This window comes from Fringilla coelebs, assembly GCF_963513975.1.
Source record: "Fringilla coelebs genome assembly, chromosome: 32".
NCBI lineage: Eukaryota > Metazoa > Chordata > Aves > Passeriformes > Fringillidae > Fringilla > Fringilla coelebs.
The window spans coordinates 674,597-688,364 of record NC_140058.1 but is presented as its reverse complement, the minus strand read 5'-3'; the positions used below and the strand labels follow the sequence as shown (position 1 = coordinate 688,364).

The 13,768-nt window shown below is 53.6% G+C and overlaps 2 protein-coding genes and 1 long non-coding RNA gene across 3 annotated transcripts in view; all 3 read left to right on the top strand.

Annotated features, from left to right (window-relative positions):
• Positions 1-1,242, top strand: part of LOC311164473 (protein Wiz-like) — a 69,201-nt gene extending 67,959 nt beyond the window's left edge. Inside the window, 1 exon segment of the mRNA XM_084223945.1 lies at positions 1,071-1,242. Within this exon segment, the coding sequence (XP_084080071.1) occupies positions 1,071-1,224 (154 nt within the window). The 3' untranslated portion in view covers positions 1,225-1,242.
• A 7,236-nt stretch (positions 1,243-8,478) lies between these two features.
• On the top strand, positions 8,479-12,799 carry LOC311164459. Its single transcript, XR_014616860.1, has 3 exons — positions 8,479-8,532; positions 10,512-10,544; positions 12,678-12,799. It is a non-coding gene; the product is annotated as an uncharacterized lncRNA (long non-coding RNA).
• A 45-nt stretch (positions 12,800-12,844) lies between these two features.
• LOC311164388 (2-hydroxyacyl-CoA lyase 2-like) overlaps positions 12,845-13,768 on the top strand; it is a gene marked incomplete at its 5' end in the record, with an annotated part of 18,163 nt that continues 17,239 nt past the window's right edge. The window contains 1 exon segment of the mRNA XM_084223827.1: positions 12,845-13,012. Within this exon segment, the coding sequence (XP_084079953.1) occupies positions 12,845-13,012 (168 nt within the window).

The following is a 13,768-nucleotide window of genomic DNA, read 5'->3' as shown; positions in this document are numbered from 1 at the left end:
CGCAGGAATTCCAGCTGAAATCCCGGGAATTCCAGATGAAATCCCAGGAATTTCTGCCTGAAATCCTGGGAATTCCAGGTGAAATCCCGGGAACTCCTGCCGAAATCCTGGTAATTCCCTGTGAAATCCTGGGAACTCTTCCCAAAATCCCGGGAATTCCCTCTGAAAACCAGGGATTCTTCCCGAAATCCTGGGAATTCCCTGTGAAATCCTGGGAACTCTTACCAAAATCCCAGGAATTCTTCCTGAAATCCCGGTAATTCTCTGTGAAATCTCGGGAATTCCCTGTGAAATCCCAGGAACTGTTGCCGAAATCCCGGGAATTCCCTGTGAAATCCTGGGAACTCCTCCCAAAATCCCGGGAATTCCAGGTGAAATCCCAGGAATTCCTGCCCGAAATCCCGGTGATTCCCTGTGAAATCCCTGGAATTCCTGCCTGAAACCTGGGAATTCCTCCTGAAATCCTGGGAATTCTTCCCGAAATCCTGGGAATTCCTGCCTGAAATCCCGGGAATTCCAGGTGAAATCCCAGGAATTCTTGCTGAAATCCCGGGAATTCCTCCCGAAATCCTGGGAACTCCTCCCAAAATCCCGGGAATTTCAGGTGAAATCCCGGGAATTCTTCCCGAAATCCCGGGAATTCCCTGTGAAATCCCCGGAATTCCTCCTGAAATCCCGGGAATTCCTGCCTGAAACCGGGGAATTCCTCCTGAAATCTCGGGAATTCCTGCCTGAAACCGGGGAACTCCTCCTGAAATCCTGGGAATTCCTCCCGAAATCCCGGGAATTCCTGGTGAAATCGCGGTAATTCCCTCTGAAAACCCAGGGATTCCTCCCGAAATCCCGGTAATTCCCAGTGAAATCCCGAGAATTCCCTCTGAAACCCCAGGAATTTCAGCCGAAATCCTGGGAATTCCCTGTGAAATCCCGAGAACTCCTCCCGAAATCCTGGGAATTCCCTCTGAAAACCCAGGGATTCCTCCCGAAATCCCAGGAACTCTTCCTGAAATCCCGGTAATTCCCATTGAAATCCCGGGATTCCTCTGAAGGCGGTTTGTTTTTCCCCGCAGGTTCTGCGAGGTGGAGTTCCAGGGCCCGCTGTCCATCCAGGAGGAGTGGGTGCGGCACCTGCAGCGCCACATCCTCGACATGAATTTCTCCAAGGCCGATCCCTGCCGCGCCGAGGCCCCCCCGGAGCCCCCGGCCCTGGCTGAGGCTCCCTGAAAAAAATTCCCAAAAAAAAAAAAATCCCGGGAATTAAAAAAAAAACCACACACACAAAAAGAAACGAAAGGAAAAAAAAAAAAAAAACCCACGGAAATGAAAGCGAAACCGGCCCGGGAGCGGCACCGGGAGCGGCACCGGGAGCGGCCCCGGGAGCGGCACCGGAGCGGCACCGGGAGCGGCACCGGGAGCGGCCCCGGGAGCGGCCCCGGAGCGGCACCGGGAGCGGCACCGGGAGCGGCACCCGGAGCGGCCCCGGAGCGGCACCGGGAGCGGCACCGGGAGCGGCCCCGGAGCGGCCCCGGAGCGGCTCCGGGAGCGGCCCCGGAGCGGCACCGGAGCGGCACCGGGAGCGGCACCGGGAGCGGCCCCGGGAGCGGCCCCGGAGCGGCCCCGGGAGCGGCACCGGGAGCGGCACCCGGAGCGGCCCCGGAGCGGCACCGGGAGCGGCACCGGGAGCGGCCCCGGAGCGGCCCCGGAGCGGCTCCGGGAGCGGCACCGGGAGCGGCACCGGAGCGGCCCCGGGAGCGGCACCGGGAGCGGCACCGGGAGCGGCACCGGAGCGGCCCCGGGAGCGGCACCGGGAGCGGCGGCCCCGAGCCCCGAGCGCCGCGGGGGGAGCGGAGCGGGGCCGGCCCGGGGGGATCCCGCCCTCCCCCGCCGGTACCGGAGCACCGGAACGGAAATTCCCCTTTTTGATCCCAAAGAAGCCACCGCGGAGGGAATTCCCAGAATTCCCAGGGTGGATTCCCGGCGGGGGGAGGGGCAGCGCTGTGGATTTTGTACATTTGGAACCTTCGGCGGAGTTGTAAATTCCTTTTTTTTGGTTCTTTTCTTCGTTTTTATTTCCTAAATTTTGTTGGTTTTATTTTTTATTCCTAGTGGCCCCGTAGATGTCGGAATTCCCTCAGTTCCGGGGTTGCATGTTCCCAAAATTCCCACTTTTCCCAAGGAAAATCCCGTGGGATTCTCTCCCCTCTCCTCCTCCTCCTCCCGCTGCTGATTCCCAAAATTTCCCCCCCCCCCGGCAGCAAAATCCGGGAAATGCCCAAAATATTCCGGGAGGATCCGGCTCCGTTTCTTCCCCAAATTCCCTTTTTTTTGGGTTTTTTTCCCCATTTTTTCCTTGACTTTTTTAAACTCTAGATTTGTGTAGAGAGAGAAGGAAAAAAAAAATAATAAAAATAAAAAGAAATCAAATTTTTTATTTGGGAATCCCGAAACTTCCGGATTTCGGAAGGAATTTTAACGGAGACATTTTTGGTTTTTTTTTTTTTTCCAATTTTTTGGGTTTTTTTCTTCTTTTTTTTTTTTTTTCTTTTTTTTTTTTTCCTTTCCACGTTTTCGGGACGTTTCCGGCGATTCCTGTACCCGGGGCTGGGGGACGATGGATTAAATTCTTCTGGAGATGAATTCCCGGGAAAAACGGAGTCTCTGCATCTGGGGGGGAATTTGGGGGAATTTGGGGGAATTCCAGGGAAATTTGGGTGAATCCAGGGAAATTTGGGGGAAATCCAGAGAGATTTGGGAGAAATTTGAGGGAAATTTGGGGAAATCCAGGGAAACTTGGGGAAATTCAGGGAAATCTGAGGGGATTCAGGGAAATTTGGGGAAATCCAGAGAGATTTGGGAGAGATTTGGGGGAATTTAGGAAAATCCAGGGAAATTTGGGGAAATTCCAGGGAAATTTTGGGGAATTCCAGGGAAATTTGGGGAAATCCAGAGGGATTTGGGAGAGATTTGGGGGAATTTAGGAAAATCCAGGGAAATTTGGGGAAATTCCAGGGAAATTTTGGGGAATTCCAGGGAAATTTGGGGAAATCCAGAGGGATTTGGGAGAAATATGAGGGAAATTCGGGGGAATTTGGGGAAATTCCAGGGAAATTTGGGGAATTCCAGGGAAATTTGGGGAAATTCGGGGGAATCCAGGGAAATTTGGGGAAATTCCAGAGAAATTTGGGAAAATTCCAGGGAAATTTGGGGGAATCCAGGGAAATTTGGGTGAATCCAGGGAGATTTGGGGAAATTTGGGGTAAATCCAGAGGGATTTGGGAGAGATTTGAGGGAAATTTGGGGGAATTTGGGGAAATTCAGGGAAATTTGGGAAAATTCCAGAGAAATTTGGGGTAAATCCAGAGGAATTTGGGAGAATTTCAGGGAAATTTGGGTGAATCCAGGGAGATTTGGGGAAATCCAGGGAAATTTTGGGAAATCCCAGGGAAATTTGGGGGGATTCCAGGGAAATCCAGAGAGATTTGAGAGAAATTTGGGGAAACTTGGGGAAATTCCAGGGAAATTTTGGGGAATTCCGGGGAAATTTGGGGAAATCCAGGGAAATTTGGGGGAAATCCAGAGGGATTTGGGAGAGATTTGAGGGAAATTTGGGGGAATTTGGGGAAATTCAGGGAAATTTGGGAAAATTCCAGAGAAATTTGGGGTAAATCCAGAGGAATTTGGGAGAATTTCAGGGAAATTTGGGTGAATCCAGGGAGATTTGGGGAAATCCAGGGAAATTTTGGGAAATCCCAGGGAAATTTGGGGGGATTCCAGGGAAATCCAGAGAGATTTGAGAGAAATTTGGGGAAACTTGGGGAAATTCCAGGGAAATTTTGGGGAATTCTGGGAAAATTTGGGGAAATCCAGGGAAATTTGGGGGAAATCCAGAGGGATTTGGGAGAGATTTGAGAGAAATTTGGGGGAATTTGGGGAAATTCGGGGGAATTTGGGGAAATTCCAGGAAAATCCAGAGAGATTTGGGGAATTCCAGAGAGATTTGGGAGAGATTTGAGGGAAATTCCAGGGAAATTTGGGGGAAATCCAGGGAAATTTGGGAATATCCAAGGAAATTTGGGGAAATTCCGGGGAAATTTAGGGAAATCCAGAGGGATTTGGGAGAAATTTGAGCGAAATTTGGGGGAATTTGGGGAAATTCAGGGGAATCTGGGGAAATTTGGGGAAATTCCAGAGAAATTTGGGAAAATTCCAGGGAAATTTGGGTGAATCCAGGGAAATTTGGGGGAATTCCAGGGAAATTTGGGGGAAATCCAGAGGGATTTGGGGGAAATCCAGAGGGATTTGGGGGAATTCCGGGGAAATTTGGGCAAATCCAGAGGGATTTGGGAGAGATTTGAAGGAAATTTGGGGGAATTTGGGGAAATTCAGGGAAATTTGGGAAAATCCAGAAGGATTTGGGAGAAATTTGAGGGAAATTTGGGGAAATTCCAGGGAAATTTGGGCAAACCCAGGGAAATTTTGGGGAATTCCGGGGAAATTTGGGTGAATCCAGAGAAATTTTGGGAAATCCACAGGGATTTGCGAGGGATTTGAGAGAAATTTGGGGAAATTCGGGGGAATTTGGGGAAATTCCAGGGAAATCCAGAGAAATTTGGGGAAATTCCAGGGAAATTTGGGGATAATCCAGGGAAATTTGGGAATATCCAGGGAAATTTGGGCAAATCCAGAGGGATTTGGGAGAGATTTGAGGGAAATTTGGGGGAATTTGGGGAAATTCAGGGAAATTTGGGAAAATTCCAGAGAAATTTGGGGTAAATCCAGAGGAATTTGGGAGAATTTCAGGGAAATTTGGGTGAATCCAGGGAGATTTGGGGAAATCCAGGGAAATTTTGGGAAATCCCAGGGAAATTTGGGGGGATTCCAGGGAAATCCAGAGAGATTTGAGAGAAATTTGGGGAAACTTGGGGAAATTCCAGGGAAATTTTGGGGAATTCTGGGAAAATTTGGGGAAATCCAGGGAAATTTGGGGGAAATCCAGAGGGATTTGGGAGAGATTTGAGAGAAATTTGGGGGAATTTGGGGAAATTCGGGGGAATTTGGGGAAATTCCAGGAAAATCCAGAGAGATTTGGGGAATTCCAGAGAGATTTGGGAGAGATTTGAGGGAAATTCCAGGGAAATTTGGGGGAAATCCAGGGAAATTTGGGAATATCCAAGGAAATTTGGGGAAATTCCGGGGAAATTTAGGGAAATCCAGAGGGATTTGGGAGAAATTTGAGCGAAATTTGGGGGAATTTGGGGAAATTCAGGGGAATCTGGGGAAATTTGGGGAAATTCCAGAGAAATTTGGGAAAATTCCAGGGAAATTTGGGTGAATCCAGGGAAATTTGGGGGAATTCCAGGGAAATTTGGGGGAAATCCAGAGGGATTTGGGGGAAATCCAGAGGGATTTGGGGGAATTCCGGGGAAATTTGGGCAAATCCAGAGGGATTTGGGAGAGATTTGAAGGAAATTTGGGGGAATTTGGGGAAATTCAGGGAAATTTGGGAAAATCCAGAAGGATTTGGGAGAAATTTGAGGGAAATTTGGGGAAATTCCAGGGAAATTTGGGCAAACCCAGGGAAATTTTGGGGAATTCCGGGGAAATTTGGGTGAATCCAGAGAAATTTTGGGAAATCCACAGGGATTTGCGAGGGATTTGAGAGAAATTTGGGGAAATTCGGGGGAATTTGGGGAAATTCCAGGGAAATCCAGAGAAATTTGGGGAAATTCCAGGGAAATTTGGGGATAATCCAGGGAAATTTGGGAATATCCAGGGAAATTTGGGCAAATCCAGAGGGATTTGGGAGAGATTTGAGGGAAATTTGGGGGAATTTGGGGAAATTCCAGGGAAACTTGTGCAAATCCAGGGAAATTTGGGGAAATTCCAGAGAAATTTGGTAAAATTCCAGGGAGATTTGGGTGAATCCAGGGAGATTTGGGGAAATTAGGGGTAAATCCAGAGGGATTTGGGGGAACTTAAGGGAAATTTTGGTGAATCCAGGGAAATTTGGGGGAATTCCGGGGAAATTCCAGGGAAATTTGGGGAAATCCAGAGGGATTTGGGAGAGATTTGAGGGAAATTTGGGGGAATTTGAGGAAATTCCAGGGAAATTTTGGGGAATTCTGGAGAAATTTGGGGAAATCCAGAGGGATTTGGGAGAGATTTGAGGGAAATTTCGGGGGAATTCGGGGAAATTCAGGGGAATTTCGGGAAATTCCAGGGAAATTTGGGGGAATTCTGGGGAAATTTGGGAAAATCCAGAGGGATTTGGGAGAGATTTGAGAGAAATTCAGGGGAAATTGGGGAAATTCAGGGGAATTTGGGGAAATTCCAGGGAAATTTGGGGAAATTCCGGGGAAATTTGGGAAAATCCAGAGGGATTTGGGAGAGATTTGAGAGAAATTCAGGGGAAATTGGGGAAATTCAGGGGAATTTGGGGAAATTCCAGGGAAATTTGGGGAAATTCCGGGGAAATCTGGGAAAATCCAGAGGGATTTGGGAGAGATTTGAGGGAAATTCGTGGGAAATTCAGGGAAATCCAGGGAAATTTGGGTGCATCCAGAGAGATTTGGGGAAATTCCAGGGAAATTTTGGGGAATTCCGGGAAATTTGGGGTAAATCCAGAGGGATTTGGGGGAATTTGAGGGAAATTTGGGTGAATCCAGGGAGATTTGGGGAAATTCCAGGGAAATTTGGGCAAATCCAGAGGGATTTGGGAGAGATTTGAGGGGAATTTGGGGAAATTCCAGGGAAACTTGGGCAAATCCAGGGAAATTTGGGGGGATTCCAGGGAAATTTGGGCAAATCCGGGGAAATTTGAGGCAAATCCAGAGGGATTTGGGAGAGATTTGAGGGAAATCCAGGAAAATTTGGGGGGAATCCAGGAAAATTTGGGGAGAATCTAATGAAATTCAGGAAAATCCAGGGGGATTTGGGAGAATTCCAGGGAAATTTGGGTGAATCCAGAGAAATGTGGGGGGATTTGGGGAAATTCCAGGGAAACTTGGGCAAATCCAGGGAAATTTGGCAGCAATCCAGGAAAATTTGGGGGGAATCCAAGGAAATTCGGGGAGATCCAGAGGGATTTGGGAGAATTCCAGGGAAATTTGGGTGAATCCAGAGAGATTTGGGGGAAATCCAGAGGGATTTTGGGGAAATTTGGAAGAAATTTGGGGGAATTCCAGGGAAGTTTGGGGGAAATCCAGGGAAATTTGGGGGAATTTGGGGAATTCCAGGGAGATTTGGGGGAATTAGAGGGAAATTTGTGTGAATCCAGGGGGATTTGGGGGAATTTGGGGAAATCCAGGGGGATTTGGGTGAATCCAGGGAAATTTGGGGAAATTCCAGGGAAATTTTGGGGAATTCCGGGGAAATTTGGGTGAATCCAGGGAAATTTGGGCAAATCCAGGGAAATTCAGGGGAAATTTGGGGACATTCCAGGGAAATCCAGGGAAATTTGGGGTCGATCCAGAGGAATTTGGGTGAATCCAGGGAGATTTGGGGGAATTCCAGGGAAGTCCAGGGGGATTTGAGGGAATTCCAGAGGGATTTGGGGGAATTTGGGGGGAATTTGGGGAAATCAGGGAGGGCTGATGGAAGGGAGGGGTCAGGGATGGGTCTGGGTCCCGGGATTTGGGGCCAGGGATGCGGATTTGGGATTTGGGGCCAGGGATGATCCCGAGGATTGGGATTTGGGGACACTGGGACGGGAATTTGGGGATTTGGGGACACTGGGACGGGGATTTGGGGTCAGATTTGGGATTTGGGGAGTTGGGGACACCGGGACATCAGGGATTTGGGGTCGTTATTGAGGATTTGGGGTTTGGGGCCGTTATTTGGGGTTTGGGGTTGGTTTTTTTCGGGCTTTGGGGCTTTGGGGCTTTGGGGTGTTTTTTGGGGTGGTTTTTCGGGGTTTTGGGTGGTTTTGTGGGGGGGTTTCGGGTGTTTTTGAAGGGTTTCGGGTGTTTTTGGGGGGTTTGGGGTGTTTTTTTGGGGTTTTTTGGGGGTTTCGGGGTTTTTGGGGGGTTTCGGGCGTTTTTGGGTTTCGGGGCCGCCCTCGCGTGACCCCCGCGCTGTCCCCGCGCCACCCACGTGACAAACACGTGACACGCGCCACACGTGACAGACACGTGACCCCAGGTGACACCGCACCGCCGCGAGCGGCCACGTGAGGGCGCCCTAGTGGGCGTGGCCTCACCGAAGGCAGCCAATAGCTGCCGGCGCTGCGGCTAGGGGGCGTGGCCAGAGGCGCGCCTGTCACGCGATAGGTCCTAAGCCGGCACAGCTGACCAATAGGAGAGCAGAGCCTCTGAAACCACGCCTCCTCATCAAGCAGACTTTCATTTCAACCAATCGAAGAGCGGGAAACGCGATGAAAGACAGCGGCCGGTTGCCAATGGGAGGCGCGAGCCTCGCGGACCAATCAGCGCGGGGGAGGCGGAGCTGCGCGGCCAATCAGCGGGAGGGGGCGGGGGCGGCGCGGCGCCGTTACCGCCCGGGAAAGGGGAGGAGGCGCCGCCATCATGAGCTACGGTGAGGGGAGGGGGCGGCACCGGGACGGGAGGGACCGCGGGCACCGGGAGCGGCCCGGACCGGGAGGGGCCGGCGGGGTCCGTGAGGGGCGGCGGGAGCCGCCAGGGGCTCGCTGGGGTCGGTGAGGAGTGGGAACTGTGAGGGGCGGCGGGGTCCGTGAGGGACTCGCTGGGGTCGGTAAGGAGCGGGAACCGTGAGGGCCAGCGGGAACCGTGAGGGGCGGCGGGTCCGTGAGGAGCGGCGGAACCCTGAGGGGCCGCTGGGGTCGGTGAGGAGCAGGATTTGGGGGAATTTGAGGGAAATTTTGAGGGGCGGTGGGTCCGTGAGGGACCGGCGGGATCCGTGAGGGGCGGTGGGGTTCGTGAGGGGGGGCGGGCGGGGCGGGAACCGTGAGGGGTTCGGCGGGAGCCGTGAGGGGAGAGCGGAGAGAACCGGGACCGGGTGGGTCCCTGAGGGACCGGGGGGACACCGGGACACGGAGATGTCCGTGAGGGACCGGGGGTGACCGTGAGGGACCGGGGGGGACGTGAGGGACACCGGGGGTGTCTCTGAGGGACACCGGGACAATGGGGGGGGTCCGTGAGGAACCGAGGGTGACCGTGAGGGACCGGGGACGACGTGAGGGACCCGGGGTGTTCCTGAGGGCACCGGGGGGACACCGGGACATGGAGGGGAGCCGTGAGGGACCGGGGATGTCCCTGAGGGCACCGGGGGGACACCGGGACCGGGGGGGACGTGAGGGTCCCGGGGTGTCTCTGAGGAACCGGGGGGGACACCGGGACCGGGGATGTTCCTGAGGGACCGGGGGTGTCCGGGAGGGCCCGGCCGGAGCCGCCGGGGGCACCGGGAACCTGCGGGGCACGAGCGGCACCGGGACAGCTCCAATTCCCGGGAGTTCCACCCCAAAACCGGGATTTGATCCCAAAACCGGGAATTTGATCCCAAAACCGGGATTCGCTCCCAGCCCGGTCCCGTTCCCCTCTCCCGCTCCCAGGAATTCCCGGTTCCTTCCCGGCCCGACCCCTGCCGAGCCGTTTTAATTCAGTTTTTTCCCCGTTTTTATCCCATTTTCCCCCGTTTTTATCCCATTTTCTCCCCGTTTTTATCCCATTTTCCCCCCGTTTTTATCCCATTTCCCCCCGTTTTTATCCCATTTTTCCCCGTTTTTCCGTGAATCCCGTCCCGTTCCCTCACCGGGGCCACACCTGGAGGGGCCGGGCAGCGATTCTCGAATCCTTCCCGCAGAATTCCCACCCTGAGGCGGGGAAGGAGCGCCCAAACCCCTTAATTGGGCTTTTGTGCTAATGAGGAGCCGCTAATTAGGGCCGAGATTCCACTGGGTAATGAGGGCAGCCGGCAACAGCAGGAACGGGATCCAACTCCTATTTTTTCCCCATTTTCCCCCCATTTTTTCCCCATTTTTTCCCCATTTCCCCTCATTTTTTCCCCATTCCCCCCCCTTTTCCCCCATTCCCCCCATTTTTCCCAATTTTCCCCCATTTTGCCCCATTTTTCCCCATTTCCCCCCCATTTTTCCCCCATTTTTCCCCATTCTTTCCCATTTTTCCCAATTCTTTCTCAATTTCCCCTATTTTTTCCCATTTCCCCCCAATATTTCCAGTTTTTCTCCCGTTTTACCCCATTCTTTCCCATTTTTTTCCTGTTTTCCCCATATATTCCCATCTCTCCCAATTTTTTCCCCTTTTTTTCCCATTTCCCCCCCATTTTCCCCCCATTTTTCCCCCATTTCCCCCCATTTTTTCCCATTCTTTCCCAATTTTTCCCATTTTCCCCACTTTTCCCTTGTTTTTTCCCCCTTTTCCCCCAATTTCTCAGCAGGAATTTCCCTTTCCTGACACTCCCCAAACCCCCAGGGCTGGGAATCCTTCCCAGCTTGGATGGAAATTCAGGATTTGGGTGGAATTTGGGTGGAATTTGGGGGATTTTGGGAGCCTAACTGGGATTTTTCTGTTTTTTAGGCTACGGAGATTGGAACTCGGGCTCGAGCAGAGGCAAGTCTGGGAATTTCCTCCCCCTGGATCCACCCCAATCCCTTGGGAAGCTCCCACCTCTCCTTTCCCAAATTTTAGTCCCAAATTCCCACCAGATCCAACAAAAAAATCGGTATTTTTGGTTGGGGAAACAGCTCTGAGTCCAAAATTGGGGATTTTTGGGGTCCCTTTGGCCATTCTGTGGGAATGACCCCAAATTCCATAGGGAAAATCCCAAATTTTGTGGGAATGATCCCAAATTCCACGGGAATGACCCCAAATTCCATAGGGAAAATCCCAAATTTTGTGGGAACGATCCCAAATTTCGTGGGAACGACCCCAGATTTTGTGGGAATGATCCCAAATTCCATGGGAACGATCCCAAATTCCATGGGAGCAATCCCAAATTTTGTGGGAACGATCCCAAATTCCATGGGAACAATCCCAAATTTTGTGGGAACGACCCCAAATTCCATGGGAATGATCCCAAATTCCATAGGAACATTCCCAAATTTCATGGGAACGATCCCAGATTCCATAGGACTAACCCCAAATTCCATGGGAACAATCCCAAATTTCGTGGGAACGATCCCAAATTCCATGGGAATGATCCCAAATTCCGTGGGAACGATCCCAAATTCAATGGAAACGACCCCAAATTCCATGGGAACGATCCCAAATTTCATGGGATTTACCCCAAATTCCGTGGGAACGATCCCAAATTTCCTGGGAATGATCCCAAATTCAATGGAAACGACCCCAAATTCCTGGTAAATTCTGAATTCCTGGTAAATCCTGGGGCTCTCTGGAATTCCTGGTAAATCTCAGGACTCTCCTGAATTCCTGGTGGATCCCGAATTCCCGGTGAATCCCAGTGAATCCTAGAGAATCCTAAATTCCTGATACTTCCCCGTGAATCCCCAATTCCCGGTGGATCCTGGTGAATCCCGAATTTCTGGTGAATCCCAGTGAATCCTGGATCCCAGCTCATTCCCGGTGAATCCCGAATTCCCGGTGGATCCCGGTGAATCCCCAATTCCTGGTGGGTCCCGGTGAATCCCAGCTCGTTCCCGGCGAATCCCGAATTCCCGGTAGATCCCAGTGAATCCCAAATTTCCGGTGAATCCCAGTGAATCCCGAATTCCCAGTGAATCCTGGATTCCGGGTCATTCCCAGTGGGTCCCAGTGAATCCTGAATTCCTGGTGGGTCCCGGTGAATCCCAAATTCCTAGTGAGTCCTGGTGAATCCCAAATTCCCGGTGGCTCCTGGTGAATCCCAGATCCTGGCTCATTCCCGGTGAATCCTGGATTCCCAGTGAATCCTGAATTCCTGGTGGATCCTGGTGAATCCCAGATCCCAGCTCATTCCCGGTGAATCCCAGATCCCGGCTCATTCCCGGTGCATCCCGGATCTCTGCTCATTCCCGGTGAATCCCAGATCCTGGCTCATTCCCGGTGAATCCCAGATCCCGGCTCATTCCCGGTGAATCCCAGATCCCGGCTCATTCCCGGTGAATCCCGGATCTCTGCTCATTCCTGGTGAATCCCGGATCTCTGCTCATTCCCGGTGAATCCCGGTGGATCCCGGCTCATTCCCGGTGAATCCTGGTGGATCCCGGCTCATTCCCGGTGAATCCCCAATTCCCGGTGGATCCCGGTGAATCCCCAATTCCCGGTGGCTCCCGGTGAATCCCGGATTCCAGGTGAATCCCGGATCCCGGCTCATTCCCGGTGAATCCCCAATTCCCGGTGGATCCCGGTGAATCCCCAATTCCCGGTGGCTCCCGGTGAATCCCGGATTCCAGGTGAATCCCGGATCCCGGCTCATTCCCGGTGAATCCCGAATTCCTGATACTTCCCGGTGAATCCCGGATCCCGGCTCATTCCCGGTGAATCCCGAATTCCTAATACTTCCTGGTGAATCCCCAATTCCTGGTGGATCTTGGTGAATCCCCAATTCCCGGTGGCTCCCGGTGAATCCTGAATGCCCGGTGGATCCTGGTGAATCCCGGATCCCGGCTCATTCCCGGTGAATCCCGGATCTCGGCTCATTCCTGGTGGATCCTGGTGAATCCCGGTGGATCCCGGCTCATTCCCAGTGAATCCCAGATTCCGGGTGAATCCCGGTGAATCCCGGCTCATTCCCGACCCCAGGGTACGAGGGCTATGGCTACGGCTACGGCTACGGCCAGGAGGGCTCCGGGGGCTTCGGCTTCGGCGCCGCCGCCGGCAACTCCTGGGACCTGGGGAATTCCGAGCCCGACGGGAACCCCGAGGGCGGCGACGGCCCCGGGAAGCAGCGGCAGGAGCCGGGAGCCGGGATGCACCCCGAGGCCGAGGGGCTGCCGGGACGGGGCTACGGGGCCGCCCCCGACAGGTGGGAATGTGGGAATGGGGGATTGGGAATGGGAATGGGGGAGCCGGGATGCACCCCGAGGCCGAGGGGCTGCCGGGACGGGGCTACGGGACCGCCCCCGACAGGTGGGAATGTGGGAATGGGATTGGGAATGGGAATGGGGATGGGGGATCAGGGATGCACCCCGAGGCCGAGGGGCTGCCGGGACGGGGCTACGGGGCCGCCCCCGACAGGTGGGAATGTGGGAATGGGAATGGGGGATTGGGAATGGGATTGGGAATGGGAATGGGGATGGGGATGGGGATGGGGGATCAGGGATGCACCCCGAGGCCGAGGGGCTGCCGGGACGGGGCTACGGGGCCGCCCCCGACAGGTGGGAATGGGATTGGGATTGGGAATGGGGGATTGGGGTATTGGGATTGGGAATGGGATTGGAGGATGGGATTGGGGGAGCCGGGATGCACCCCGAGCCCGAGGGGCTGCCGGGACGGGGCTACGGAACCGCCCCGGACAGGTGGGAATGGGATTGGGAATATGGGACTGGGAATGGGAATGGGATTGGGAATGGGATTGGGGGATTGGGATTGGGAATGGGGGAGCCGGGATGCACCCCGAGGCCGAGGGGCTGCCGGGACGGGGCTACGGGGCCGCCCCCGACAGGTGGGAATGGGATTGGGAATGGGAGTGGGGGATTGGGAATGGGATTGGGGGATTGGGAATGGGGGATTGGGAATGGGGGATTGGGAATGGGGGATTGGGAATGGGGGAGCCGGGATGCACCCCGAGGCCGAGGGGCTGCCGGGTTTGGGCTATGGAGCCGCCCCTGACAGGTGGGAATGGGATTGGGAATGGGAATGGGAATGGGAATGGGGGATCAGGGATGCACCCC